Source organism: Ictalurus punctatus, chromosome 5, assembly GCF_001660625.3.
Source record: "Ictalurus punctatus breed USDA103 chromosome 5, Coco_2.0, whole genome shotgun sequence".
Classification (NCBI taxonomy): domain Eukaryota; kingdom Metazoa; phylum Chordata; class Actinopteri; order Siluriformes; family Ictaluridae; genus Ictalurus; species Ictalurus punctatus.
In genome coordinates this window covers 5,719,818-5,747,722 of record NC_030420.2, presented here as the reverse complement: position 1 = coordinate 5,747,722, position 27,905 = coordinate 5,719,818, and the positions used below count along the sequence as shown (strand labels likewise).

The 27,905-nt window shown below is 40.3% G+C and overlaps 2 protein-coding genes across 9 annotated transcripts in view; both read right to left on the bottom strand.

Annotated features, from left to right (window-relative positions):
- Window positions 1-13,497, bottom strand: part of pdlim2 (PDZ and LIM domain 2 (mystique)) — a 61,947-nt gene extending 48,450 nt beyond the window's left edge. Inside the window, exon 1 of one of the 4 annotated variants that reach the window (XM_017468448.2) lies at window positions 13,084-13,497. The gene's annotated coding sequence lies outside the window, so the exon portion shown is untranslated. Of the gene's footprint in view, window positions 1-8,325; window positions 8,465-13,083 lie in introns of those variants that run through there. The other 3 variants (XM_053680130.1, XM_017468450.3, XM_017468451.3) reach the window with 3 other exon arrangements.
- Window positions 13,498-16,557: 3,060 nt separating this feature from the next.
- Window positions 16,558-27,905, bottom strand: part of sorbs3 (sorbin and SH3 domain containing 3) — a 56,137-nt gene continuing 44,789 nt past the window's right edge. For 3 of the 5 annotated variants that reach the window (XM_017468328.3, XM_017468327.3, XM_017468326.3), the window contains exons 13-21: window positions 25,597-25,718; window positions 23,790-23,848; window positions 23,649-23,695; window positions 21,102-21,216; window positions 20,878-21,003; window positions 20,329-20,796; window positions 20,031-20,134; window positions 19,847-19,953; window positions 16,558-18,564 (exon numbers count right to left, since the gene is read on the bottom strand). In XM_017468328.3, the coding sequence (XP_017323817.1) occupies window positions 18,503-18,564; window positions 19,847-19,953; window positions 20,031-20,134; window positions 20,329-20,796; window positions 20,878-21,003; window positions 21,102-21,216; window positions 23,649-23,695; window positions 23,790-23,848; window positions 25,597-25,718 (1,210 nt within the window). In that variant the 3' untranslated portion in view covers window positions 16,558-18,502. The remainder of the gene's footprint in view (window positions 18,565-19,846; window positions 19,954-20,030; window positions 20,135-20,328; window positions 20,797-20,877; window positions 21,004-21,101; window positions 21,217-23,648; window positions 23,696-23,789; window positions 23,849-25,596; window positions 25,719-27,905) is intronic. The other 2 variants (XM_017468330.3, XM_017468329.3) reach the window with 2 other exon arrangements.

Here is a 27,905-nt window from a genome sequence, read left to right as displayed (position 1 = left end):
AATGTGGTATATTTTAAACACGATCCACTTAAACAAAATGTTCTGTATTATTAGCCTTTGGACCAGAAAACTGGAAACTCTTTTCTCCAGACATTTTTGGGCAAACCATTTCAGTGAATTTAAAAAAATAAATAAATAAATAAAATAAGAAGAAAGGAGTAAGACCCAGGCTTCTTCCCCTATAGTAGTAACACCCGGGAAACCCTGTCCATTAGATAGAGACTCAATCGGTATAATGAAAGCAAGACACTGATGAGAGAGCAACACCCAGTGCCAACAGGAAACTTTCTGATGGCTGATTAGTCACCGTAACTGAAGCCACTAGCTTAAAGTAGTTTAATAGGTCTTATAAAAGTGGAACCCAAATTCAAGAAAACAGGAAATGCCAACAAATGCTACCAAAAGCCTTTTTGGCACTGGGAGACAATCAGTTTCTACAGACGTCTACATTTAATCTCTGCACGATATTATCTCTAACATACACGCGTTCAATAAAGACAAAACAATCTGGTTTCGTTAAAAGCAGGAACGATGATTAGACTCAACAGACCAGTAGTCAAATGGTTGATGCAATTCTCTAAATTCAGGTGTAGTAAAAAATGGAAACATCCAACAAAACGTTTGGCGCCAGCTCGGATGAGAACGTTTTGTAGAACTCCAGAGGAGATCTGGAAAGCCCGGAGCTTTCCCAGATGGCATTGACCGAATTGCATGTGCAGTAAACGATGCAATCAAAGCCGATGTGTCATATTGTTTAACACAATAGGTAGGAAAATTAACGTTATTAAATTGTACCAAATGGCAAGGAAAGGAATAAAGACTTGTGGAAAAGTTTTTGAAGGTTAATTGGAATAAATCACTCGATATAAATATCACATTTAGAATTGGATTTCGGCTCCGTTTTGAATCATGAACCTGTCGACAACCGGCAAGATGTGTTGTCTCAAATAAAACAAAAAGTCAATGGATTTAAACCTTGTACCTCAAATGAAGTACCCAACATAAATGAATAGACTGCCAGAGTGGAAAGTCAATGTTATTTCAAATGATCCCATGTTCCATGACTAACTCAAAATCCACTAAGGACTATGACTAGGACTATTATATCCACTTAAATTCACAAAGCCCTGGAACATTTCTCATTATCCAGCAGGTCCAGGAGTGTTGGTTTGGGTACTTCCTAAAGATTGGTATCAACAGCACAAAATAATAAAAAGGTGGGTGGGACTAGCAGCACTAATACTAATTACTGCTGATTGTTTACACACACTATTTTTACTAACATACTAAGAAGATACAGCGCTGATCTGATCGAATATAATGAGAGTTTGTTAAGTAAACGTCCAATCAAACAAAAGAACAGTGAATCCGTGTTGGAACTGCCACGTGGGATAACGGCGTAAACACAATGGATGACGCGAGAACGTCAATGATGTAATCGCTTTTAAGTGTCATCATTGTGGTTGGTCCAGTCGTCTTGAAAGTTAGTGGAAAGTGACCCAGAACCCAAAGTTTTGTTGCCTAATCTTTGGATCCATTTTTATTTAACGTGCAGTGGGAACCCCACTTAGAAGGGGGCATTAGTGCACCATTTCCAGAATGCAAACCCACCCACAACGCAAACATTTCCTGAAGGAACTTAACAAGAACAAGTTTTTTTTTCAAGTGCACAAGTTAGTTTGAGAGTTTTTTCCATCAATTGCCAAAACTGTATTTTCTGCCTCATTAAAGCCTGGACTAGTTTTTGGTAAATTTTCAGCAAAATATTATCAAATGGACCTGCTTACTGATGACAAAACAACTGACTGAATTCAAATCACCGCAGCAATGTCATGCCCAGTCTTACACATGCCTTAAACTTAACCAGGACCATGACACTTTGTGCAGACGATATTTGTTAACATCTGTCAGACATCTTCGTTCTTCCTTTCAGATCCAGACATGCTTTCCAAAGAGCCTGAACCACGCTGACAACTTCCTTGTTAGGAAAAGACGAGGGAAGCAGATTGGGTGTGACTGGCAGAAGTAATGCTTCAATGTTGACAGCTTGAAAGTGCACATCATCCTTAAGAAAATATTAGCTGTGCAGATATATTAGTAGTAAAATTTTTATATAAAAGCACTGGAGCACATCTCCAGTTCACCAGCTCAATCTCCACATCAATGACCTAATGTGAACTGCTTTTGAACAATGGTGCAGCCTATTATATAACTGGATGAGTAATTAAATATGGAATCTAAGGAATTCATGCACACAAACAAACAAAGTATCCTGATGTTTGTGAAAGTGTTTGCGGTCCCCTAAGTCAGGAAAAACGCTCCAAAATATTGAGATATCATGAAAAGGAGAAGGGAAAGAATGTAGAAAAACCACTTGTACCCAATGCACTTAGATGAGGCTGCAATATTGTTGCATTCTTTGAACATTTGGGCCCAACCAATCATTAGGTGGCTAGACAAATCAGCCACCTTAACAAGCTTTCCCCACTGTTAGATTTAATTACTGTGACCTCAAGACTCCACTTGGTCCACATTGTTGCTCAGTGTCACGTAATCACATGAGAGCGCCAGCCATACTTCCACTTAAAATCTCAATTAGGCCAAATATTCTGGTGGGATTCAACTCCTTATGAACATGTCAGAAACCCGACTGCCCCCCCCTCAAGTCCTGCCTGAAAAGGCCGGAGTTTGATTGAACCAACCACTTCACAATCACTGCGGTGAAGACGAATCTGAAGGACTCGGTCACTGGAGTCTAAATGTCTAAAAGGTGGCATAAATGTCTGCTTTATTTGCATAATCCTGAAGGAAATATGGTACAAGGGTGGACAAATGTATTAGCTAACCCACCGGGCAAGTAAAAGCTCCAGTGTCCCATGTTTTGATTGCCCAGAAAGCTCCCGAGTGGCACATCATACACAAGAATCCTGGTTCCTCTGTAGACAGCCTCTGTGCTGTCTACAGTCATCCAGATTGTGTTTTGGTTTGGTTGGAGATCCGACTTGTTTAACTACGAAGAACAATACAATTCTAAGGCTCTGGGTTACTGATCAGAAGGTCGGGGGTTCAAGATCCAGCACTGCCAAGCTGCCACTGTTGGGCCCTTGAGCAAGGCCCTTAACCCTCTCGGCTCCAGGGGTGCTGTATCATGGCTGACCCTGCGCTCTGACCCGAACATCCTAACATGCTGGGGTATGCGAAGAAAAGAATTTCACTGTGCTATAATGCATTTGTGATCAATAAAAGACATCATTCATTCATTCATTCAATATCCCAGAGATAAAATCTTCTTGTTCCAGGTGCCTGGCCAACTGACCTACCCAGCCCTGTTGTAGTACAACTTTAGACTTCCAATTCACTATAAAAGAACAGAGCGAAAAGAAGTGGTGAAAATAGAAACTGCTGTGCTGACAGACGGTGAAAGTATGTGCACCGCACAAATAAATGAAAGGTTTAGCGGAGTCTAGACCTTTTCCATGTTTAGACGTTCGCCTTTGTCCAAAGGCCAGCTGTTTGGGGTTCTTCTGCTTCGGTGACTCGACAGTAAGAGGAAAAACTGGCATACAGCTACGCATTCAAGAGGCCAAACTGTAACCAGATAACATTTTTACGGACCGCGTCTACTGTAGCACATCAAAACCGGTAACACTACGGCTGGTTATAAAAAGGCCTGAACATGTGATATACACCAACATGTGTGGAATTAGAAACTGGAGCCGACTTGTCGCCACAAACATAACTGCCAGACTCTAGTGCATAGTCTACGTTCATTTTGGTTCACAGGCCAGGTAATGGTGACCTGGCTATATAATCTTTCAAATTCCATCTAACCATAACACAATACAAGCGTACGACTGGAACTGGAAATACTGGTTTAGATGCCCACAATGTGTCTCACCTCTCTCTCCTGACCTCACCTTAGTGAAAGCTCGCAAGAAAGACATACTAAAGGGTGTATCTGTAGCCATCTTTACATGGCAGCACAAATGCAGCCGAATGGAAGCATACACCCAAATTCTTTTGATTCAAATCAAATACTTGTGTGTGTGTGTGTGTGTGTGTATGCCTTTAGCATTAAATACTTTCCAGCCCAAAAGTTACAGGAGCGCATGTTATGAAGGGATGGCACAGAATCGAATGAGTCAGTGCTGAAGAATAGTGTGTGTGTCGGTCATTGAAAGGCAAGTCAAAACCATGAAAGAGTTCGGGCTTCCAGACAACGCCTAAAGGCCCATAATTTAAGACAAAACTACTTCAGTTCACCCGGAATGAGTCGGCCTTTGAAGTGGCACTTGGAATAAATGTGTGACTGATGATCGCTAATGTTCGCGAGACTAAACATAACCGAAAATTTGAGAGCTAACGGCTGTACGTCCTATAATAATGGAAATCAAACCCATCCATGTCCGATTGCGAGTAAGAGACATTTAGAGACGCTATTTGAAGAGCACATTAGCGTTCGCTCTGAGCTGCTGGTGAACTTGAGAAGGTCAGAGCATTTCACTGGGAAAAAAAAAAAAAAAAAAAAAGGCAATGAGTGAGCAAAACCTGCTAAATGTTAGCGGTGTTTAACGTTCACTCGCTGTAGCATGATTTATGTACGTTTAATTTCGCTCAAAAGATGCTCCCAAAGTGGACGCTCAGCCAGTTGTGGAGATCCTTCCTTCACTCCCAACCTCATCCAAAGGCTATGGTCTCAAACAGTGTGTTTGTAATAGAGGCCCAATAAAATGTCTGGCACCAAAAGTGAACACTGAAGTCTGCTTTCGCCAACGCTCCTCTGGTTGAAGAACACGATCCAACATTGGCTCTGCAGTAAACAGTGAAGGAAAAGTCATAAAGTCGTAGAGGAAACACCGGATCTGCATATACCCGTCCAAAAAGGACGAGCATGTGCCGAAACGAACTCTTGCTTCAAGGACGGTCAGACACGTGAGAACTTTTTGGAGAATTTCGTGCATACTTTAAAATGCGTTTTAGGGTTCTGTCAGGAACAATAACATGATGACGAGTCCAAAAGGGCATTAGGTCATGCGTAAAAGGATATGTTACATTATAAAAAAAAAAAAAAGAAAGAAACTTGGCATAATATTAAAACTACTTTCCAGAGGTTCTGTATCTCTTTGTGTGTAGCAATATTGGACAGTAAGGCATGATTGCAACTGCAGATGGCCTCCTGACAATATTTCTGGAACACATACACAGAACAGAACATTTCTCCCGTAACACTGAAACATTTGGCTGAGCTTAGGTTCGAAGTCATGCAAACATCAGACCACTTGGTAAAATTAGAGGTAGGTGATACAGATGACTGTATAATATTGATAAATGATAAGTTATGCCACAACATCCCACTTATATTTATCATTTATATAAGATAAGATATTGGTCATCACAATATCTTTTTTTTTAAATATCTTAATATAAATTACAATCTCTGGAAGCAGCTAATTTGCTGTCGAATGTTTCTTCTGTCTTGAAGGAGACTGGGAACGCCGATAACCACCCTTTACACACCGTAGTGAACAGAAAAGCATCTCAGAACACACAACATATTGACCCTTGAAGTGGATGGACTACAACAACAACAAAAGACCACGCTGGGTTCGACTCCTGTCCGGCAAGATGTTCCACTTAACACTGACGTCTCGTTTATAGCAGTGAGCTACATCACTAATGGTTAGGGTTTTGAAAGGTCACCATTCAGTCACGTTAGTCTTATGAATATCCCTTCTATATTACACATCATTTGCGTCTTGGATATTTTACGCTTCATTGTGTAAAACACTTTCACAATTAGCATCGACGCAGAGCAAAAGGACATCTAACGAAGCACCAATGATCCGATTTCTTACGCACCCACGTCGACGTCACCGAACAGATCCACTCCCTGAAATGATGGCTTTAGGCAATTATGCCTTATGAGCACACACCCTACGTACAGAGAGAACGCCGTGCTAAAGCCACGCCATTGTCGTGGTAACACCGAGATAAACACTTCGTTATAGATTCCTGCTAATGACGGCGAAGAACATTGAGCACATACTTCATACATGCACCAGCGATGAATCCAACCCATGGATTGCAGCTATGAAGACCTCAGAAACGGAGCAGGACAAAGGTATGAGAGGACAAAGAGAAAAAAGAAAAAAAAAATAGGGCGGCTTCCAGAGAATAGACACAATACAATAGAATGACTACAGTGTGTTTGGATTCTCACTCCATGAATCATTAGACCTGGATTCCACAACCGTGAAACTGTTCAATGTTCATTGGTTATCTCTTGATGTGGTTTGCGCAACACCATTTCCCCGCCATCGAAACTGTATTTATTCTGCTGCCATAGAGACTAAACTGAATGTTGGAAGAGAAATATGTTTTCTAGCACTCGCTCACCGTCACCTAGATTCTCAATCGAGCCCAGTCGGAGCTGATCTGATGACTGATTAGCGTTTGCATGTAATCTGGGTGTTATCAATGGTAGCATCAATAAAGCAACATAATCCCATCACGGCACGCTTTTGCGAGTATCCGTCAGGCGTCAGCGCTTGAACAACGCCAGTGGAACTTAAACTAACCGAGTGGACTAATCTTTTTTGGAAACGTCGAATGAAAACATTTGAAGAACTTTTTCAGCGAAACTAAAAAGCTCATATTACATATTCGTGAATTGTAAAGATATCGTCGGGCATCACAGTGTGATATTTCTGCCACACTGCCCTCCCCTACTCGCATGTCTTTCACTGAATGAAAGCAGAGGTTTAAATAACTTTAAAATGAACCGTAACAATCCACTTACATCAGTTTGAGATCATCTAGTAGTTTAGAGATGATGATGATAATGACTCAAATTAAAATCAGCAATTATGGCTGCAACAATTATTTTCATATAATAATCAGGGAACCTTTTTTTCTTTTAAATAAATAAATAAATAAATAAAACTATTTCCTGTTCCAATTACCATAATGTAAAATCAATCACATAATGACAAATCTCTATCTACATAGTATTAAATCAGCAGTTTAGGCATTACTCAACCTAACAAGCCTCATTAAACTATTAAGACAAGATAGTCGTGCGTTCTGATATGCTTATTAAATTTTTTTTTTTTTAATAGTTACTTGAATCATTTCCGTCTGCAGAACTGCCGCTCGCTGGATGTTTGTTTTTTTTTTTGCACCATTCTGTATTACTATAGAAGCGAGAACTTACTAGAACGGGTACATTAGCGTAAACCTTGCGTCCGGCACTACTGTCAGAGATGCTGTTAGAGAAAATTAATCAGTGCCTTCCGGCTAATCAGAACCGATAATTCAAAAGTGCTGTGGTATAAAAAGAAAACAGCACACCGTCTTACCGATATTTAAAATGCCTTCTTTGAATGCAGCCCTACTAGAAAGGATGTCTTGGACTGTCCATGTATAACTGTTGTAAACATACTTGGAAGAATGACGAGAGATGGAGGGCTGGTTTAAGCTCCAGTGAGCTTTTTTTTTTGTAGTGTGAACTCTTAAGTATTGCTCTGCAATCAGTTCAGACCACATCCTCCACCTCCAGGTTTCATTTAGCACAGAACATAAAAAAAAAAAAGAAGAAGTACAGGCACTTTTCTGTGTGCTGAAGACACGCAAGCATGTTCTCAAGTCCTGGCTGAACAGTGAATCAGACTCGAGAGAAATGGAACAAAAACAGCCCGATTTTCCACAGATGTAGTCAATAAGACATGCCTGGAGTCCAGTGGTGTGCATCTTTAGTTTTGTACTGGCCCTATATGAAGCAAGCAAAGCAATGAAACCGACATTCATTCCCAAGTCTTCAAAACTTACCTCAAACAAAATCATCATCATTAAGGAATTACAGCAGGATACACAATCTCATAACCCACGTGTGAGAAGTTTGAAGCGCATATTTACAGAAAAGGTTTTGGAGGCTTGTAACTCGAGCGCAAAAGAAGCACACGTCAGACGCCAAATGTGCTGGTTGCTTGATGGCATTCAGTTTATAGGGAAAACGGTGGGATTTACACCGAGCCATTCCTGATCAGATCTCAGCTATGAGGATTCAGCATCAGACAGATGCAGTCCCACTGCTGAATATACATCACAGGCACCCACACCGACTAAACAGCGCCGTTAAACACACCGGTCTCAATTACAGCACCGGCAACTATCAGATAAAAGCAGAGTTACACAAACACACAAAGCCATATATGGACAAAGTTAACCAAGAACAAGAAACACCTCGGCGTACACTGCCATACAAACCCATGCACACTTGTGTACATACGCCACATAAATCTGACCAAAAAAAAAAAAAAAACCTACCCAGGCATTTCACAGCACAGCAAAGCCAAAGGTCAAGCAGCCATTGAAAGAACAAATGAGCCATAGCCGGATAACGACACAGAGGATGAGAGAAGAGTCTTTCATCATCCACCCGTCCACACCAGATCGTATCACTGTGCTGCTTCCTGTCTAAGCAACAGCTCCGAACGTGCTACGAATCCATGACGCCCTGCAACTGAAACCTAAACGGACAAATACTATGGGGTTAGTTTCTAGTCTAACTGAAAATCACATTTGATAAATATTCAACAGGGGTTTTTACATGATGTTCTGGGGGAAAAAAAAAAAAAAAAAAAAAAAAAAAAACCCTAATATATGTCTCGACAGTGTTCATGATTACAAATCAAATGCATCGATTAACCCTTCAGGCAAAGGAAAGCTCCAGTGTGCTTCCCAGTCCCATGTTTATGGTGAGCAGAAGCCTAACTCAATGCCAAAAGAGGTAGCTAACCTAATGCAACAACCAGGGGCAAGACCTGGCCTGGGAAATTCGGGGCTGTTGCCCTGAAGATTTTTCCGTAAGCCCCGAATACTGGAGCGTTACAGTATAATTGGAGCGGTTCGTCACTACATAACCGATCATCAGTAAAAGGAGACGGCAGCGTTGTAGTTTTGCATCATCACTGAACGGAGTGTTGTATTTTATCTTCAGTGAACGGAGGCGAGACCAATCAGACAGCGTTTACAGGAAAATACTCTGGCTGACGGCTCGCTCACGCAGTCAATTAGTACGAAGGGTAAAATGGGTTGATTTTAGCAGTAAAGGGGTTGAAACACTAACATCCTCTCACGCTGTGCAGGGAAACGAGGTGTGTAAAAGTACATACACGAGTTCCAAGTTACGTGACCGTGATCTGAGCAGAGCATAAGGACAGCTAACGTACGTCACATGGCACTGTAGCAGCTAAACTGATAAAACGATAGCTTACAGTAGTTGTGCCTCCCCTTGAATAGCAGCGCCAACTAGCCTCATCGTCATTGAAAGTCAAAAAGTTTGATATTTTACAAACGGTAATAACACCGGAGGCAAGTATTATGATAAAATCCTATTTTTTGTCCATTTTTCAAATTTTTTTTTTAAAGCAAATAGCCCTCACAAGCAAGAATAAAGTGCATGGAGTGTATTTAGAGGTGTGCTTTTAAAAGTTTTTTGATGGAGAAGAATCTGGGCTCAGCCCAGATGATTAACAGTCTAGCTAACGCCCTGATAACAACATACTACGTCAAGCTAGACGTGGTGTTCCGTCCTCACATTCCACACAAAACATTATTTGCAATCTCTAACTGCAGAGTGGCTGCATGCAGGTATCGGAGCTTTGCACTACACTTTATTTCACTCAGATCTGTGTTTCAACATCCCTTCATGTTCCCGATTCTGAAAAGATCACCCAATTCTGAAACGTTAATCTAATTAATCCGCCCGGTCAAAAGTCAGCCAGAACGCGACTCAGGTGATGTGTGTAGTGCAGCAGGTGGGACGATGACGAACGGTTTAGGAAAAAAAACACCAACGGCGCAGACACAAAATCTGCTTCAATTGTCCACACCTGACTTACAATCTCCGAAGTTACAATTAGACCTCACTGATTATGTTCCCAAAGTGCACAACGGCAACTGAATTAGACCAGTAACTTAGCTCACATTTTGACGAGCTGCAACCTGAGGAGAGACTTCCAGAGAGATGTAGGGGCGGAGCTTCAGCGAAATACGTAAAAGGCCGGCTGTAGAACGTACAAAAGGTCAGAAATCGAATCCGAGGATAAATGACAGATCTGTGAAGCTAATTAAGAAAAAAAAAAAAAAAAAAAAACCACGTGCGAAAAGGACAACGAACAGAGGCTTCAATTTTGCACGGTTTCTTGCAGAACCTTAAAAAAAGAAAAGTGAACTGGTACTTTGCTGCTGAAGCTTTAACGGCAGTGATTTGTGCCAATAACCGACCTTCTCCACCAGAGAAACGGGCACTTCACCAGCGTTTTGTGCTTTTTTTCCCCCCCTTTTCTTTTCCACAGCTCTGTTATTATAAAGCTGAATGCCAGTACAATGACCGAGTGGTGTGTTTGTGGATCCTCTGCCTCATGCCCATTCAGCAGTCTGGACCCCTCTAAATATACACACAGGAGAGGTGATGAGGTGTGCCAGAGAGAGAGAGAGAGACAGAGAGAGGCAGACAAAGGGAAGGTAATGAGCTGGGAAGATTCAGCAAGTTCCAGCATTTTTTCATGCCTGGTTAAAACGTACCGCACAGTCATCACTGATTTGTTTTCAGCTGCAGGCAGCCAAAGATGTGAACTCAGATCAGGAGGTTGTGTGCTGCTCTGCTGTATTGTGGTACTGCATGTACTATACAACAGGACAAGATCTTAGCGCCGTGTTACTATAATCAAATTGTACTAAGGCTTCGGGACATATTACATTATATGGCTTTATACAGCCACATGCTAGTCGTGGTATTAAAGGGTGTGGTATTATGCATATATATCATGTAGGGTCTTTAATAGTGTATATTCGCTGAATAAATCACTTCTAATTTCAGAATGTGCAGGCACTTAAATGATTAATTATGGTTATATAGGTTGGTGCTGAGTCACACACACCCCCCCCCCCCCTTCTTCTTAAATAAACAGAAACTCTCAGTACTTCTGTAAAAACAATGAGCTCAATTTGTTACGACACAAAACAGGCTCAGGTATTTGAACCCATCATGGTTGACATGGACACCCAAAAACGTTTATCTTCCGAACAGTGAAGAACGAGTCTTTGGATGCATCTCAATCGGCTCAATAGGTTATGAACGAGTATATCGTGTACACGAGATCGGGAACGTATTTTTAACGACCCTGGCTCACTACACATTGTGACACCGATGACCCATGTTCTGGCAACACGGCTATGTACCCGTGTTGAAAAACGTCACCGCTGGCTTTTATCAGCAACGGGCAGGACCGATATCCTTCTGACATTGTATCATCTAAATTTGTTCGCTTAATCACAAAAAAGTGTCCGTCATGGGACTTCAAGCAGGATCGTAGGCTAGCTAGTGGATTTTTAAAAATCATTAAACACTTAAAAGTCGTTAAACTCAAACAGACCGTATATAGAACGTCAAATAAAATTTAAAACAAATTGTTAACGTAAGTAACAATTGAGAGCTCCAACAACGATAACAAGCTACTAACATTTATAGAAGTTAGCTGAGAGTTCGGCCGCCATTTTTTTTTTTAATAGAGCGGAGAGGTTTCAGAAAACATGACGTCACTTCCAGTAAGGCAACCTAGCGAGCATCGATGCTTCCTGGTTTTTGCGATGGATTGTGGGACTTCTTTCGAGTGCACTGCAAGGACTCTGCGATTGAGACAGCCCTTAAAATGGCCGACTCCCTGATCAGTGCCCTGACTACTGAACTAGGAAGCTGATTGAGACACACCCTTTGTTGTTATGCCGCATATCGACAAATCCGGCTATGCCAAACTAGCTAACGGTAGTGCTCAACAAATCTCTTGTTATTCTGTATTTCGACGGGTTTGGCTAATCGCATAGACGAGGACAATACAAATCCAGACACTGCTAATAATCCATCAGTTAACGCCCAGGCCAACCATCGGGATGGTACAACAACATGGTGGCATTTCCCATTTACAATCATGTCCTGGTATTAATACGAAAAAAAACTGACTCGCCATGCCGTTATTTCAAGATAGTATGCCATTACTTTAACTTCATATCTTGTTCAATTCACAATCCAGAAGTAAATGTAGGGCTACATATTAATACATTTGATTAATTAACTCAAATGACATTCTGGAAATAATTAACAGGTAAAAATAACAGCGATATTACGTGAAAATAATGACTTACTATAATGAAATAATGGGATATCGAGTTGAAATATCAACATAATATCTCAGGAAGGGCGGAAACAAGTTGAAACAACAATACATAGCTAAAAAAAAAAAAAAAAAAAAAAAAGACAATATATGGTCTTGAAATAAATAAGTAAACATCCTGAAATAATGTTTTGAGTAATAAAGTTTGAGTTAAATAGCATGCTAGAATATAGAAATAACAATTTTATGTCAAAATAAGGGCAATGTCTGGTGTAAATTCATTTAAAAAATTATATATATATATTATATATATATATATATATTTAAAATCATGAGGTACCATCTTAAAATGACAAGATATTAAATCTAAATAAGACAAGATACAAATGTTTTTTCACAACGTTTGGTTGATGTAATGGTTTAAAGTTTCAGGTTGTTGGGTTTTGTTTTCTTTCAAGCTTACTGAATTTGCAACCAAAGTTCAACAGGTAGAAAACCAAACAGAACTAGACCTTCAGTTCTCTGTGGATTTCCCCAGGTCAGAAATGTTGTGGGTGACCTGCAAGGTAGCTATAAAAAATGTTCTAGAAAGTTCTTCTAATACAAAAATGCATTAACCTGAAGATGAAAGAGACTTCAGCTTAGAACAGGTTAATAACTGACAGAGGTAACTGGTTAAAACTGCATATTCAGCTAAAATAGCACATGGCTAACACTTTTAGTCAGTTTTAAAGAAGCAGAATATTTAAAGAATGAATTCAATGTGGTAATTATTTTTGTTCTAAACATTTTTTTTTTTTTTTTTTTAAGTGTTAGCACTTACAACTTGGCAGTGAATTATACAAGTGAATGATCAATTAACTTATGGTTTTAAAACTGTTGAGAAAATGTAAAAAAACAAAAAACTTACCAGAGTTTAAAACAAAATAGTACACGACGCCAACGCTGAGATAAATAATAATAATAATAATAATAATAATTCTAATAAATTAGCTACAAACGGTGACACCTGCGTGTGATTTTCCGCGCGCGCAGCCCCTCGTGTCAAAAACAAAACGTACAAAAAAAACAAAAATTAAATAAGTAATGTAGAATGGTTGTCTGTAACGAAGGCTTCTTACACAGAAAATAACACCATGCAACTCTTAAGGTCTGCCTCCCTTTTTTTCCCCCTTTTTTTCTTTTTAAACGCAAACCTGCCACAGGAGCTCGCGCTTGCTTTTTAACCTTTATGCGGCGCGCGTGCGTGTGTGACTGCACACCTCGCCACTGTGGTTTTCAGCGCGAGCTCTCGCTCTGAGATGTGGCATCATCGGTAAACACACCCCCCGCTTTCTCATGCCACGTGTAGCTATCAAAATAAAGCCCAGAGGACGGGCACTAGAAGTGTGGGTGGGATATAGAACGGGAGAAATATTATTATTTTTTGCCTGCGAAACTGAGCTTGAAGAGGCGCGTGACTCGATGCGCCACCTGCTGTTCAGGAAATGTAGCAATGCATGGGTTAGTGCATGGGTTTATTTATTGGAGGGTGTTTCCCCCCCCCCACATTTTAGTGCTTTCATAGCTCTAACACACCCACGTCAAATCAGGAAGGATTGTTATTAAGCTGATTGGTTGGATCAAGCATTCGGGGAGCAAGGAAAATACTCATATGTGTAGGACAGGGTGTACTACATGACCAGGGATGGGAGCCTGTGGCCCTGTAGGTCTACATATGCAGTCATCCATCCATCCATATTCTATACCGCTTAGCCTTCGGGCACAAGGTGGGGAACACCCTGGACACCCTGGTTCCAGTCCATCACAGGGCACAATCACATACACATTCACACACCCATTCATACACTACGGACACTTTTGGACATGCCAATCAGCCTACCATGCATGTTTTTGGACTGGGGAGGAAACCGGAGTACCCGGAGGAAACCCCCGCAGCACGGGGCGAACACGCAAACTCCGCACACACAGAGCCATATGCAGTCAGTATTTCATTAATAAATTTTTTTGTTTGTTTGTTTGTTTACCAACCTTCATATTATATCAATAGCAGCACAGAAAACCAAACATCAGACAAATATATACCATCATTCACTCATTCATCTTCAGTAAGTGATTTATTCTGGTCAGGGTCCCGGTGGATCCAGAGCAACATTGGGTGTGAGGCAGGAATACACCCCGGCTGGCATACCAGTCCATCACAGGGCATGGTACCGTCATATCCATCACATTTATTTATTTATTACAGCAATGAGATATTTTTTTTCCCTGACCTATACACCTGCACAAACCAGAGATGTTAAAAGATATAAAGCATTTTTCCCTCCACATCATATAAACAGCACCTTATGCAGTTTTATTAATTAAAACAGCAGGTGGATTACAGACTGATTGTTTAAGCTTGTTATTAAGTTATGGGGGGGGGGGGGGTCAACAATGAACAACTTCCTACATTAAGAACATTCAACTCAAGTGACAATTCAGGGTAAGGAAACAACTGTTTATAGCTGTTATAACGAAAGTGGTAACAGGAACTAATTTGCTTCATGGACATTCTACAACAATAAAAGTAATTAGAAATGGATAAGCAGTATGACACGTCATTCTTTAATCAAAAAAAAATATCAAACTTCTTGTCGTGGACAAATTGTTGTGAAATAAGAGTATTTAAACACTTCAGGATGTGCTGTTATAGTAAAATAATCATTCAGGGTGGCTCTGCTTCACACCACCTCATTCGTTCATTCATTCGTCTTCAGTAAGCATTGAAGATTGAGGTGGATCCAAATCCTATCCCAGGAATGCTGGGGAAGAGGTGTGAATACACCCTGACACTATGTACGCACAAATTCACAGGCTCATTCACACCTAGAGATAGTTTCGCATAGTTATGTTTTTGGGAGGTCAAAGTTAACCAGAGAACCTGAAGAAAACCCACGGGGACACTTGGAGAACATGCTAAACTCCTCACATAGATTAACATGAGCTCCGGATCTAAACGGGGACCCTGGAGCTGTGACGCACCCACGGTGCCTGCTGCACCACTGTGCCAGTTCATTATCATTTCTACAAATGAACAATAACAACTCTAACAATAGTAGTAAATATTACTGAATAGTGATTTCCACCATCATGTTATTAAAAACATCAATTAATAAAACCATGAACTCCTCCTATATGTTACTGACACCTGAAAATCTCTGCATCCCTTTTTGAGCTCATCACACTACGCATAATACTGTGCTTGGACGTATTATATACATGTGTTTAGGTTTGTACCTGTATCACATAGAGGTTCAAATCAGGAATGAACTAGAAACCTATGTTATCGATGTGTTTATTCACCAATATTTATTCATAACGTGTTGGCTACATTATTCTTTCATTATTGGACAGTATGACGTGCGCAGCTCTGTCATTTCACACCAATATACTCTAATATTATAGGCCACTCTAATATTCTCGAAATCAGGGGAGTCCAGATTAGTTCTTTTATTTTCCCCCAGCTCAAACACACCCAGGTTACTCAAAAGTGCAAGGCCACACCTTCGCTTGATTAGAAACGTAGGCTGGAATTCAGGGTGGGTTCTATTTCGTACTAGAAAACTGCGCTCCTTTCTAAAGTGACACGGGTGTCTGAGTCATGGAATAGTAGTTAGTTAGGAGGGAGGTGAGAATTCAGGTGTGTTTTATGTGTTTGTTGTCTTAATCACAAAAGCCTTCTGTTGCCAAGACTGTCGGAAACCTTCAAGTTACAGCTTTAAACCCTGACACCTAAGACTCCTTCAATAAACGCTAAATAGACATCTCACAGAAATCAGTCAGATCTACTATAAAGCTGCTATTATTAGAAAATTAATCAACACCTACTGGCCAATCAGAAATGAGAATACAGCAGCACTCTGGTATAAGGTTATTTTAATCTATTGCTTAATAAATAGTTTTCTTTACCCTGAAATCATTTTGTTTGTTTTTTTTAAATGAACATTAGTCCTTACATTCTGACCTTTAGCTATAAACTCCATCAGAAAAACATTGCCGAATCCCCCTTTTTGAAGTTTTCAGGAATTCAAATGAGTTACTTTGAAACTTGTCTGATTATCTAAAAAGTGTTCCCATCTGCAGGGATTTTTCCCTCAGTGTGTCACAATACAACACCACAAGGCAATGGAAAATGTTACTGATTTCAGTCATGAGGTTCTGTATCATAGCTACAAGAAGAACGTCTAAGCAAAGACAAGCATACGAGTGTTTTCGAACACAACCTAAAGTCAAACACATGGCATGAAGAACATGAGGAACTAGCAGACTGGTTTCTTTAGAGCACACCTTAAAGCTATGTTGTGTAAAAAAATAAATAATAATAAAAAAAGAACGAAGTGTATCTTTTTTTCCCCAGCACAGGGTGCATTTATTTGATGGTTATCAAAATCTGTGAGTACCATAGCTACTGAAATACACTGTGTGATCAGTAAAAATATATTATATTTTTTGCAGTTTTGATAACTGTTAATATCTGTACAGTCTCAGAAAACAAAACGAAAACAAAAAAAAAAATCTGGAAATAATACTCGAGTTAGAAAGCAGTATCCTACAACCACATACAAGCATTCACCGTTCTAGTGTAACCTAACCATCCCATAATAACCTGTGGTCAAGTCAGTATTCCTCTGAAATTCCATGACTGCGAATGTAAGGAACGCATATTAAGAAGTCGCTTTTTAGTTTGAATTGACGGTGACAGGGATCACGAGATAACACACTGTAGTTTGTGACAGAATTACTTTACATACATCAGCTGGTCAGTCACATTCTTGTTCATGATATGATCAAAACACTTCCTTTTTCGTTATACTTTAGTCACCATCTTACTTCATCTTTCCAAGAACGTTTTCGTTCTCAAAAAGTAAGTTAGTTGGCGATATGCGGTATACGTTGCTTTAGTAGTACAATTACAAATTAGGATCACTTCATAACAGGGTCCGATGTCATGTTAAACTTCAGGAAAGTTTTTTTTTTTTTTTGGAGGTGGGGGAGGGGGGGATTTGAATTGGAGTGTCGTCGATGAAAACCGCAATGGTTTTCCAAGTGACAACCAAACCATATCTAAGTGACTCAATTTGTGTAAATAGTTACAAAGGTTAAGGTTTATACTTTAACTCAAAAAAAAAAAAAAAAAAAAAAAACCCCACCCCAACCACATCATCTTCACTCGTTTGAATTCTTATGAAAGTTTCACCAGATCAAGTTGATGGAGAAAGAATGTTCCAGCAAGGAGCCGATCAGAAACGACACGAGACTTGCTTTCCGTCAAGGAACGCCCGATCTCGATGACAGAGCCATACCCTTCATGACGCACAGCATGTCTCGGATTGGTCATGTTTCTAAATAGCATATTAGATGCCAGGAAATGTACTGTATTACTCAACATAGAACAATGATCTAGAACAAGTTTTCAGTAATAGGCTTTTGTTATGTATGGAATCATATTTCGTTATTCTCACATATAGCCCTGAACTGTAAAACTCCAGCTAATCCATCACAGACATGTTTGAGCTCTAGATTTATAATACATACATACATACTGAAGCCAGTTCTGCAAGAGTTTCTTCCTCAGAAATATTACAAAAATCCCCAGAATGCTCCCGAGTGAGCTGATCCTTCAATAGTGCCTCGAGCAATAGATTAACAGATACAGCACTAATATATACTACACATAGATGAAGCTCTAGCAGGCAAGGAATTACATGGTTGTGTTGTGAATATCAAGCCAGCAAAAAAAACAACACTAATATTTGTGATGATCATGATAACTGAGAAGGTTCGTCCATCCTGATGCGTGTCCTCACGGAGCTGCTGGGCTGTTACAAATCTGAAACGCAGGACGGAGGACATCTTTACACAAAACTGTCAAACACAGGATGTGCTGCAAAATAAGCATGTGGGTGATAAGGAGTTCTCTATGGCAGCAGTCCAGTCCAAATCATATCCATGGCCGCCTCTTAAATCAGTCACTGGTGGCTTTAAAAACAAGCGAGTTGCCTTGACTGTTCCAAACACAGTGTCTTTGCCATTGCCACCACATCCAGGGAGTGCTTGTGAAAACACACACAGACACACACACATACCCAAGTGCTCAAAACGTGAACAGAGTGTGCATGCAAACCAGTTCAGGAGCTGAAAAGTGAGAGATGATGATGGAGAGATTGAAGATTGATTGTGCAGAGAAATATATGTGTGTGTGTATATATATATATATGGTAAAATTCTCTTTGAATTAGTGGGCGAGACTGCAGACGTAGTGAATGTGCCAAAACATTTGTTCATGTTCAAACAGGTGCCACATAGTTGCCAGGAAACGTTCCAAAAGCGTGGGTCCTCTCAGACGTACCTGTAAGGAGAAGGGGGTCAACATCAGTACCAACAAGTAAGCCAAAGATTTCACTAATGCTATCTAAAATGATTAGTTCAATCCCAGGATGTAATCCTAGCAAACTTTGACTTAATCCCAGCAAACCATAATTTAATCCTGCCAAGCCTCAATTTAATCCTAGCAAGTCTCAATTTAATCCCAGCAAACCTAGATTTAATCCCAGCAAACCTTGACTTAATTCCAGCAAAACTTGACTTAATCCCAGCAAAATTTGACTTGATCCTGCCAAGCCTCAATTTAATCCTAGCAAGTCTCAATTTAATCCCAACGAACCTAGATTTAATCATACCAGGACTCAAATTAATCTTAGTAAACTTCAATATAATCCAAGCAAACCTTGATTTAATCCCAACAAACCTCAATTTAATCCTAGAAAACCTTGATTTGTTCCTACCAAGCCTCAATTTAATCCTAGCAAGCTTCGATTTAATCCCAGCAAGCCTCAACGTGATCCTAACAAGCCACTTTTTGATCCCAGTAATCAGGATTTAATCCCAACAACCCTCAATTTAACACCCCCTGCCAACAAATTTTTTTTAATCCTAAAAAGCATCCAAGTTATCCTAGCAAACCTTGGTTTAATCCTTGCAAATGATTTAATCCTGCCAAACCTCAATTTCATCCTAGTAAGCTATGATTTAATTCCAGAAAACCTCCATTTTATTCTAGCAAACTCTAATTTAATCCTGGCTATCTTCAATAATCCCAGCAAGCACTGATTTAATACTATTGAGCCTCAATTTAATGCTAGAAAAATGCACAATTTTACAGGTAATTAAGCTTCAACATTAGCCTGACACTGAGCTTGTTCGTCCAAAAGTGCAGGTTGCCATAGTAACTGAGTGGTATTTAAGATTAGCCTCCTTTTTTGGAACTGCAAAATTGCTATAAATTAGCCAGGGTAGTTGAAATAAGGCACAAGTAAACTCACATCATAGAATAGTGCTTGATCCTAGCAACTCTCTATGTGATCAAAGAAATCCAACAATTTCTTCCACAGTCCTCAGTTTGATCCAAACACGAACTGATTTTATCCCAAATTCTCTAAATCTAGCACACTATTAAGCAACAGCCATCGTTTTACTAATGATGTAGTAACAGATAGTGTCCTGTAGAGGGCAGGTAAGTCAAAAATATGCATAATCTACAGCCAGGACTGCGAGATCGTACTAGAGGGAAAGTAAAGCAATACATTCTAATTCTAAAAGAAAGTCATCCATGATGTAAAAGAGCTGTTTACCTACAAACCAGCCGTCATCACACTTCTCCATCACCTGAACGATGTCTCCTTCCCTCAGCTCCAGCTCGTCTCCATTCTGGGGCTTGTAGTTGTAAACTGCCTTATATCTGGCAGAGACCGAAGGTTAGGAATGTATTTAATCATGAACAATAATCAGATCACTCTAAGGGGATCTAAGACTTACGGCTGACGTGGTATGACTGTAGAGCTGCTGTTGACCGGGGAAGCTGCTGAAGGTGGAGTTTTAACGTGTGTGTAAGACTGAGGCGAGTGTGTCCTGGTTCCATCCTACACAAAGAGGTTACAAGACTAACATCATACATCTTATACAAGGTCTAATCAAAAGAAAGATAAAAATAACCCAATAATTTTGAAGGCATTTCATTACTTTATGACCTTCTGAAACCCGGATCAGTGATGAAATAGCTTCACTATAATGGAATATATAATCATTACCACCATAAATGTTACCATCTTGATACCTGATAAGTCAACGAAGGTCTCAGGTTCATGTTCGCTGTCAGTCCCGGGCCCTGTGGAGACGCCAGGACATGACTGGATTGTGAAACAGGGGATCTCACTTCTCTGTCCAGTGAGCTGCATGCTGAAGGTGAGAAACTCCTGTGGCTGTTGGGTGGAGTGTGTGAGGCGGGGCCAGGCGAGAACACAAAGTGATTGGACGGCTGTCTGGTGGAGGCGGGCTGTGTGGGTGAGAGGGGTGAGCGTGATTGACTGGTGCGTGCGTGAGGTGAAAGCGGAACCTGAGAGCAGTGAGGGGAAGGGGAGAGGGGCGAGAGTGGGCAGGGTGAAAGGTCATCAGCGGTTTTGGTGCGGGGCATTTTGTTGACCTGCACATAGTTGGCGGGGAAAATGCCGCTACGGGCGGTGCCTGGGATCCGACCCTCCAACCAGTGATCATCTACCCGCCGTGTTATGGAGATCACCTCGCCCTAAAAGAGTATAATTATGCTCATTATTATTATTATTATTACTATTATTATTATTATTATATCGTTTTTAGGAGCCAGTACCTTCCTGAAGGACAGCTCCACCGGCAGGTCGGCGTTGAAGTTGAACAGAGCCACGGCCTCACCGTACTCCAGCACCTGTACACTGGGAGACTTTATCGGCACTGGCTTCTCTGTCGGAGGAATTATCTGCTCAAGGAAAGATGGATGAGAGGAAGAGTGAGCCTCTACGATAAGTTCATTTCACAATATGTGAACACCCCAAACATACAGACACGCACACGTACCTCAACGTAGCTAGTAGGAAAGATCCCTGCTCTCCCATGATGCTCTCCTTCATACCAATTGGCATCAACCTGGCGGTGAATGTACACCACATCACCCTTCTGCAGGGTCAGCTCCCTGGGAAACAAAGGTCAAAGGTCAACATGTGCTGCCATTAGGTGGAATCCCGGAATCTAATAAGGATTACAAGTTTTTCCTCGGTTTTATCCTTGTTTTACTGCCCGTTTTTTAAACTGCCTCAAGACCTGCCTCGATTTGCTAAACTTAGGAAACAAATAGCTGTTGAACAGGAATAAGGGACATATTTGGAGAGAAAGCAGATCCTCATAGGGACGTGCAAAACCCAGACCGCACAAAAGCCTTGTAATGAACACAACTACTATACACAGGAATGTGATCATTACAAACTAACTGCTGAAATCTATAGAGTTCTTATAGTCAGCGCTGTGACCTGATACAGGCTGCTGAGTGTCACACATGCAACTACCACGGTGGGGAAAATTCATGGCCTGAGCTCCATACGAAATCTAAGCAGGACTTCCTTAATTCATACTCAACAACTCATAAAATTTAGTTTTGAGTCCATTGTTTTAATTATTCAAGAGCAGTCTGTGTACAACTAAGACAAATCCATTCGTTTTTAGCTATTTAACATGGAGGGAATAAAACACTCGGGTGTGTGCTGTTATAGGAAAATAATCAATGACCAGGTCATGCAACGCGATGCGAACACAATACGTAGTTACTCTTACCATCCCGAAAGGTGATTCGTTTCAAATAACAGTGAAGACCAAAATGTTTTATTCCTCTTACACCACAGCAATTCGTCAACGATTATTTTGTTTATTTATTAAAGAACAACTCATCATGCTTTTTATTTGTTTATCCATTTACAGTTACATTTGAAGTCTTTAAGTGGAATGTCTACAATACTACTTAGTTCCCGGTGTCACATACGTTCCAGCGGTCATCGACGATCGTTCCCTTACCAACGTCCCCTTTTTTCTCTCTCTTGAAGTTAATAGTCAAACGCATAGAAACTGCAAAGCTCTCTGTTTTGAAGACTTTCCTCAAGTTACAATATTACCTCTGACTGTTACAAAGCACTGACAGTGGAAAGCGCTTTAAAAAACGCCATCTGTTCATTTTCCAGTCCCTCTTTTTTGCGATCGCAGAAATGAACGCGAAATCGAGGAGACGATATTCGGAGGAGCGTGCAATTTTTCCGAAATTACCACAGATATTCCGCAGGTTTGGGCCAAGACGCGTCATGTGATGCCATCGCAGCAAGCGTTCAGCCGAAAACCCTCTTCGATTCATGTGTGTCGAACGTAAGTACAGCTAAAAGGTCTCGTTTACAGACAAACGTCACTGCGAAAGACCCTGCCAAACTATTCAGTGCAACTGCGATTTCAGACATTTTTCCTCAAAAAAGCACAAAAAAAACGTGCGTCGCAAATTTTGAAGAAAAGCCACAGCAAAATCAAGTATTTTTACCCGCAACAATCACAAAGAAAAAAACTCTACTGTACAGAGGGTTTCGGGGAGCCTGGAGCCTATCCCAGGGAACTCAGAAAACAAGGCAGGGGACATTAACCCACCACAGGGCATAACTGCATACCCATTCACACACTATAGACAATTTGGAAATGCCAATCAGCCTACAGTGCATGTCTTTAGACTGGGGGAGGAAACCGGAGTACCTGTAGGAAACCCGCAAAGCACAGGAAAGCACGTGAAAGCTCTGTGCACACAGGGCGGAGGTGGTATTCGAACCCATAGCTCCAGAGATGCGAGGCAAACTTGCTAATCACTCAAAATACACGTTTTAATAAATATGTTTATGTAGAACATCCGCCATACAAGTCCCTGTGTACGTAATTACTACAGATACTATAATGTATTAGAATGAGTGCATTAATATAATCCTTGCAGCTGCTGGCACTAAGGTCCGAGCTGCTGATGTAGATAATTCATCAACGCCTCCTAACAATCAACAGTGCTCGGGTTTGAATGGTTGTATCAGTTGGGTTGATGATTTTTATCCAAAGGGAATCTGAAGGGAGAATTCAAAGAGGATACAACCTAAACGTATAGGAATCTTGCTCAAGGGCTCATCAGTGTCTTAACGGTCCTGTACCTGGGGTGCACTGTATTTGAGAAATTCTCGTTTGAAATTGAAAACAGAATGTTATATACTGTATGTTTCCCCTAAATCCTTGAAATGAGCCGGCACTATAAAAGATCTATGCAAATATATATATTTTTTCAACGTTTCTATCGCCTGTGATACAGTCTTATCCATAATGGACAAACACTGCCATCTATTGGAGAACTCATTATTGCACTGAGAAGAAGCCAACGTTGAGTTGTAGTTGAATCATGTTGAATTTCACATGTTCATGTGAATGTTCCTGAAAGAACATTCAGGCTAGAATAAATACAGCTTAACACTACTGATGCACCCTTCCTGTTTATTCAGTTAAATCCATTAATATACCAAGAGTGATCCTGAACACTTAAATGCAACCTTGTATATTTATACTTACTTGGGTGACTGGGCTTGGAAATTGAATTTGGCTCGTGCTGCTTTCATCTGTGACCATAAAGGAAAAAAAATAAACATAATCAAACAAACGGGCTGAAGATACATCACAACATACTGTCCCCAGAACCAGAACCTCCCATACCTTTTTCTCCTCTCTCTTAGGTGGAAAGTCCATGTCTGCAGACACATACGCTGTTCTGTCTGCCGGAGCAAAGCCGAAAACAAGTGTCAAGAATCAGAATTGATACATAAGATCTTCATCCTGAATGTGCTCCTACAATTTTATTACAGAACATGAACCTCAAAAGGCTCTGATTAGACAAATGGCTTCAGTGCCTTCAAACATTTTTAATATATCAATATTTTCAAAAATCAACCAACCAAACAAACAAATAAATGCATTCTATGGAGAATTTTTTTCTGGAACATTCCTTACTAATAAGTCAGCATATTCATTTACATTTCTCAGTTTGGCAGATGTTTTTATCCAGGCATATAGCACACGTGTTTGGTGTCTGTAATGGCGTGTTTGGTGTCCGTAATGGTGTGTTTGGTGTCTGTAATGGTGTGTTTGGTGTCTGTAATGGTGTGTTTGGTGTTGTAATGGTGTGTTTGGTGTCCGTAATGGTGTGTTTGGTGTCCGTAATGGCGTGTTTGGTGTCCGTAATGGCGTGTTTGGTGTCCGTAATGGCGTGTTTGGTGTCCGTAATGGCGTGTTTGGTGTCTGTAATGGCGTGTTTGGTGTCTGTAATGGTGCGTTTGGTGTCGGTAATGGCGTGTTTGGTGTCGGTAATGGCGTGTTTGGTGTCCGTAATGGCGTGTTTGGTGTTGTAATGGCGTGTTTGGTGTCTGTAATGGCGTGTTTGGTGTCCGAAATGGCGTGTTTGGTGTCGGTAATGGCGCGTTTGGTGTCCGTAATGGCGCGTTTGGTGTCCGTAATGGCGCGTTTGGTGTCCGTAATGGCGCGTTTGGTGTCCGTAATGGCGCGTTTGGTGTCGGTAATGGCGTGTTTGGTGTCTGTAATGGTGTGTTTGGTGTCTGTAATGGCGTGTTTGGTGTCGGTAATGGCGTGTTTGGTGTCAGTAATGGTGTGTTTGGTGTTGGTGAAGTTTGCTTCTTTTGTATCGTATTGGAGATACAAAGCTAATGTACGCAACTAACATAACGGAAATCTGTCTCACCCAAAACCGTGTGTAATCTATGACTCAATGTAATCTATGATCCTGAACAAAGCTTCAGGGTGTAGCTGGATGGTGTAACATTATTAGGGAAGTCATCTTAGACATCTTAGTTTCGTTAGTTTTATTACTTTGCCTTGGTATTAGCTCCATATAATGTTTTTTTGCCTCTTCGTATATGTAAGGTAAATGGAAAATATTTAGAGACAAGCTCAGTGTTTACAATACTATTTTCTCTCTCTCTCTCTCTCTCTCTCTCTCTCTCTCTCTCTCTCTCTGCTTTATACAGAGCTCTGTTTGTATGCGTGTTAATCAGATACCACCCTGAGGTAAGGAAACCTGAAACAATAAAGAGGCAGAAATCTTTTTTCCCCGGTTCCTGGAAACAAATTAACAGTGAAAAGGGCTGTAAAAAAAGAACCGGATATCTAACAGGGCAATCTGTAAGCAGTTAGACAGAGGCAAATTTGTTGTTGTTGTGATTCTGCACAGCAAATTGGATTTAAAAAGAAACAGTGCGTAGAGATTTGCATAGACATGAATAGGCCATCAAAATGAACAGGGACTTTGTATAAAAACAGCTCTGATTCCTTCATGTCACCCTACAAAGCCTCAAATAAAAGCTGTCATTCTGCACTTTGTCATCATGTGACTTCAAATCCCAGAGTCCCAAAACAAGAAGAAATGTGTCAGTGATTATTCCTGTTTATTTCCAGCTGGACAATGGAGAGAAGAGAAGAGCTAAGCAGAAAGAAAAGAGCCACGTCTTACCATTAGCATATATGATGCTAGGCACTATGTCTTGCTGAATGCCGGCGCAAGGGTTTGTGGGATGGCTCGGATTGGCACTACCTCTATCTTTCGTCCTGAGGTGCTTTTCTCCAATCAGGTGGCTGAGAGAAAATGAAGAAAGGTATGATTGGACTTCATTAATAATTTTTTTTTTTAGTCAAGTTATGTGTAAATGTTTTCGTAGGACAAACCGAACAAAAAATTCACACCAGATTTGGTCATTTTCTTTGCATCACTAATTTATAATCAGTGATACTCACAAAATGTCAAATAATGACTGAAAGAACACTGCAAAACCTTAGCGTTGCCTAAATCGTCCAGTAATGCAGCTCAGCCACTGCAGCGCATCGGCTACCGCAGACACACACTAATTCTTCCCCCTTTTATCGTACTTAAATTGATAGTTTTATTTGATGGATTTTGTTTAGATTGATTTCTCTTTTTCTCCAAATCACAATACTTTCACCCAATCTGTCAGTGCAAGTGAAATAAATAAGCGTTTTAAATTTCACAACATACTCCCGCATAGACTGCAACTCACTAATTAAACGATTTGAAGCCGATCAATCGAGCCCGGTTGTTCAAAAAGTTTCATCTTTGAAATGTGAAAATCCCACGTTTTTGCTGTCTAGGATCAAGTAATCCATCTTCCTTTTGTGACCGTTTTTCAAAGCAGCATTGGATCGGATCACCCTGATCCACGCACAAACCTTCCAAGATTACCAAATCCGGATTACTAGTGCTCTAAATCAGACTAAATCTCACAGTGTAGGCTACTAGCTGTGTAAAGAACAACAGGTAGGCTGGATTTGCTAGCATGGGGTCACTTCAAGTGTTTTTATATGAAGAGACAGAGAACAGCACAATAAAACAATACAAACATCGCCTTCCTACAAACAAACCAATCGACATTGTTCACAGATACATTGTGGAAATTTTGAACACATGTTTTAAATCATAAAAAGTCGACATGTCCAATAATTAACGAAATAAGAACGTTCAGAGTTCTTCGTATGTGGAGAGCAATAAGGGACGCAGTTGTTAGAAACTACTTTTGACTTTTTCAGCTCTGACGATCGAGTCATTGTAATTAATATACAGTGATAAATGACCGTTAAAGTTGAATATATTATATTTGTTTGATATTGACTGTTTGGGGGATTATTTATGGGGAGAAAATCTTTTTTTCTTTTCTACTTTACTGTACTGAAAGGATTCATTGGGAGCCTAATGTCTACTTTATCTACATTATGACTGTAACGGTTAAACAAATCAAGTGCAAAGTATAAATAAATGTATATACTACATGATACAAACGTTGGACTATTTGACCAGTTTGAAAGTTTTAGGACATTTTGTTCCGGATATATCCTCAGTGAATCCACCCTTCTGCTGGGATCAGGATGATCCTGAGTTTTTGGATAACGGGTATCCCAATCCTGCTAAAAAAAAAAAAGTTTTAAGCAACACATACTGAAGGTATGATCAAAAGCAAGATTGGATTACGTGAGCTAATCTGATTTCCGAGTCCTTTTTTTTTCCTTCTTTTGAACTTCCCATTTTCAAGATTAGATCCGATCCGATAGCCGAAATCCGATCGGATTACTTCTGAACAACTGGGCGTTGGGGTTCATTAGACATTAGTCTCATTGTACATACATTCTCACAAAACACAGGAGGTGTTGTAGGATACTTATGTTTTCGTGAACTAACAGGATTCTCATGAATTCCACAATTCCTTGTAATTGCTCCTGTCAGTGATTTTATGAATAAATATGTGTGATCCAGTTTGATAAATTAGACAGTTATGGTCAGAAATAAATTTGTTTCACAAAAATCAGACACACGCACACAAACGTAAAAGACCCACATTTCATATACAGACGTGCCTGTCGTCGTCCCTCGTGCCGACACGTGTAAATAAAAGCAACAAGAAAAAATACAATTGCACAAACTATTAAAAGAATCAAGAAAACCTCCTAAATGCAACCGAAACGTAAAGCACACTTAGATGAACTCGTACACAGGATCTCCTCTGCTTAATGATTTGGTCTTAGACAATGGGCTTATCGTTACATAACAAGACACGGAAAGTTCTGTAAGGAAACCCCGTCACCTCCGAGGGCCGTTTAATTAATGACTGCAAAATGCTGATCTGAGTTGCTGTCGAACTGATTTAAAGGCAAAAGGTTGAACGCGAACATCCGTCAGTGTTAGCAACACGCTCCAACGTTCCAACTACGCTTTTTTTGTTGTTGTATTTTTTTAACCACAGTAGCAACACTGAA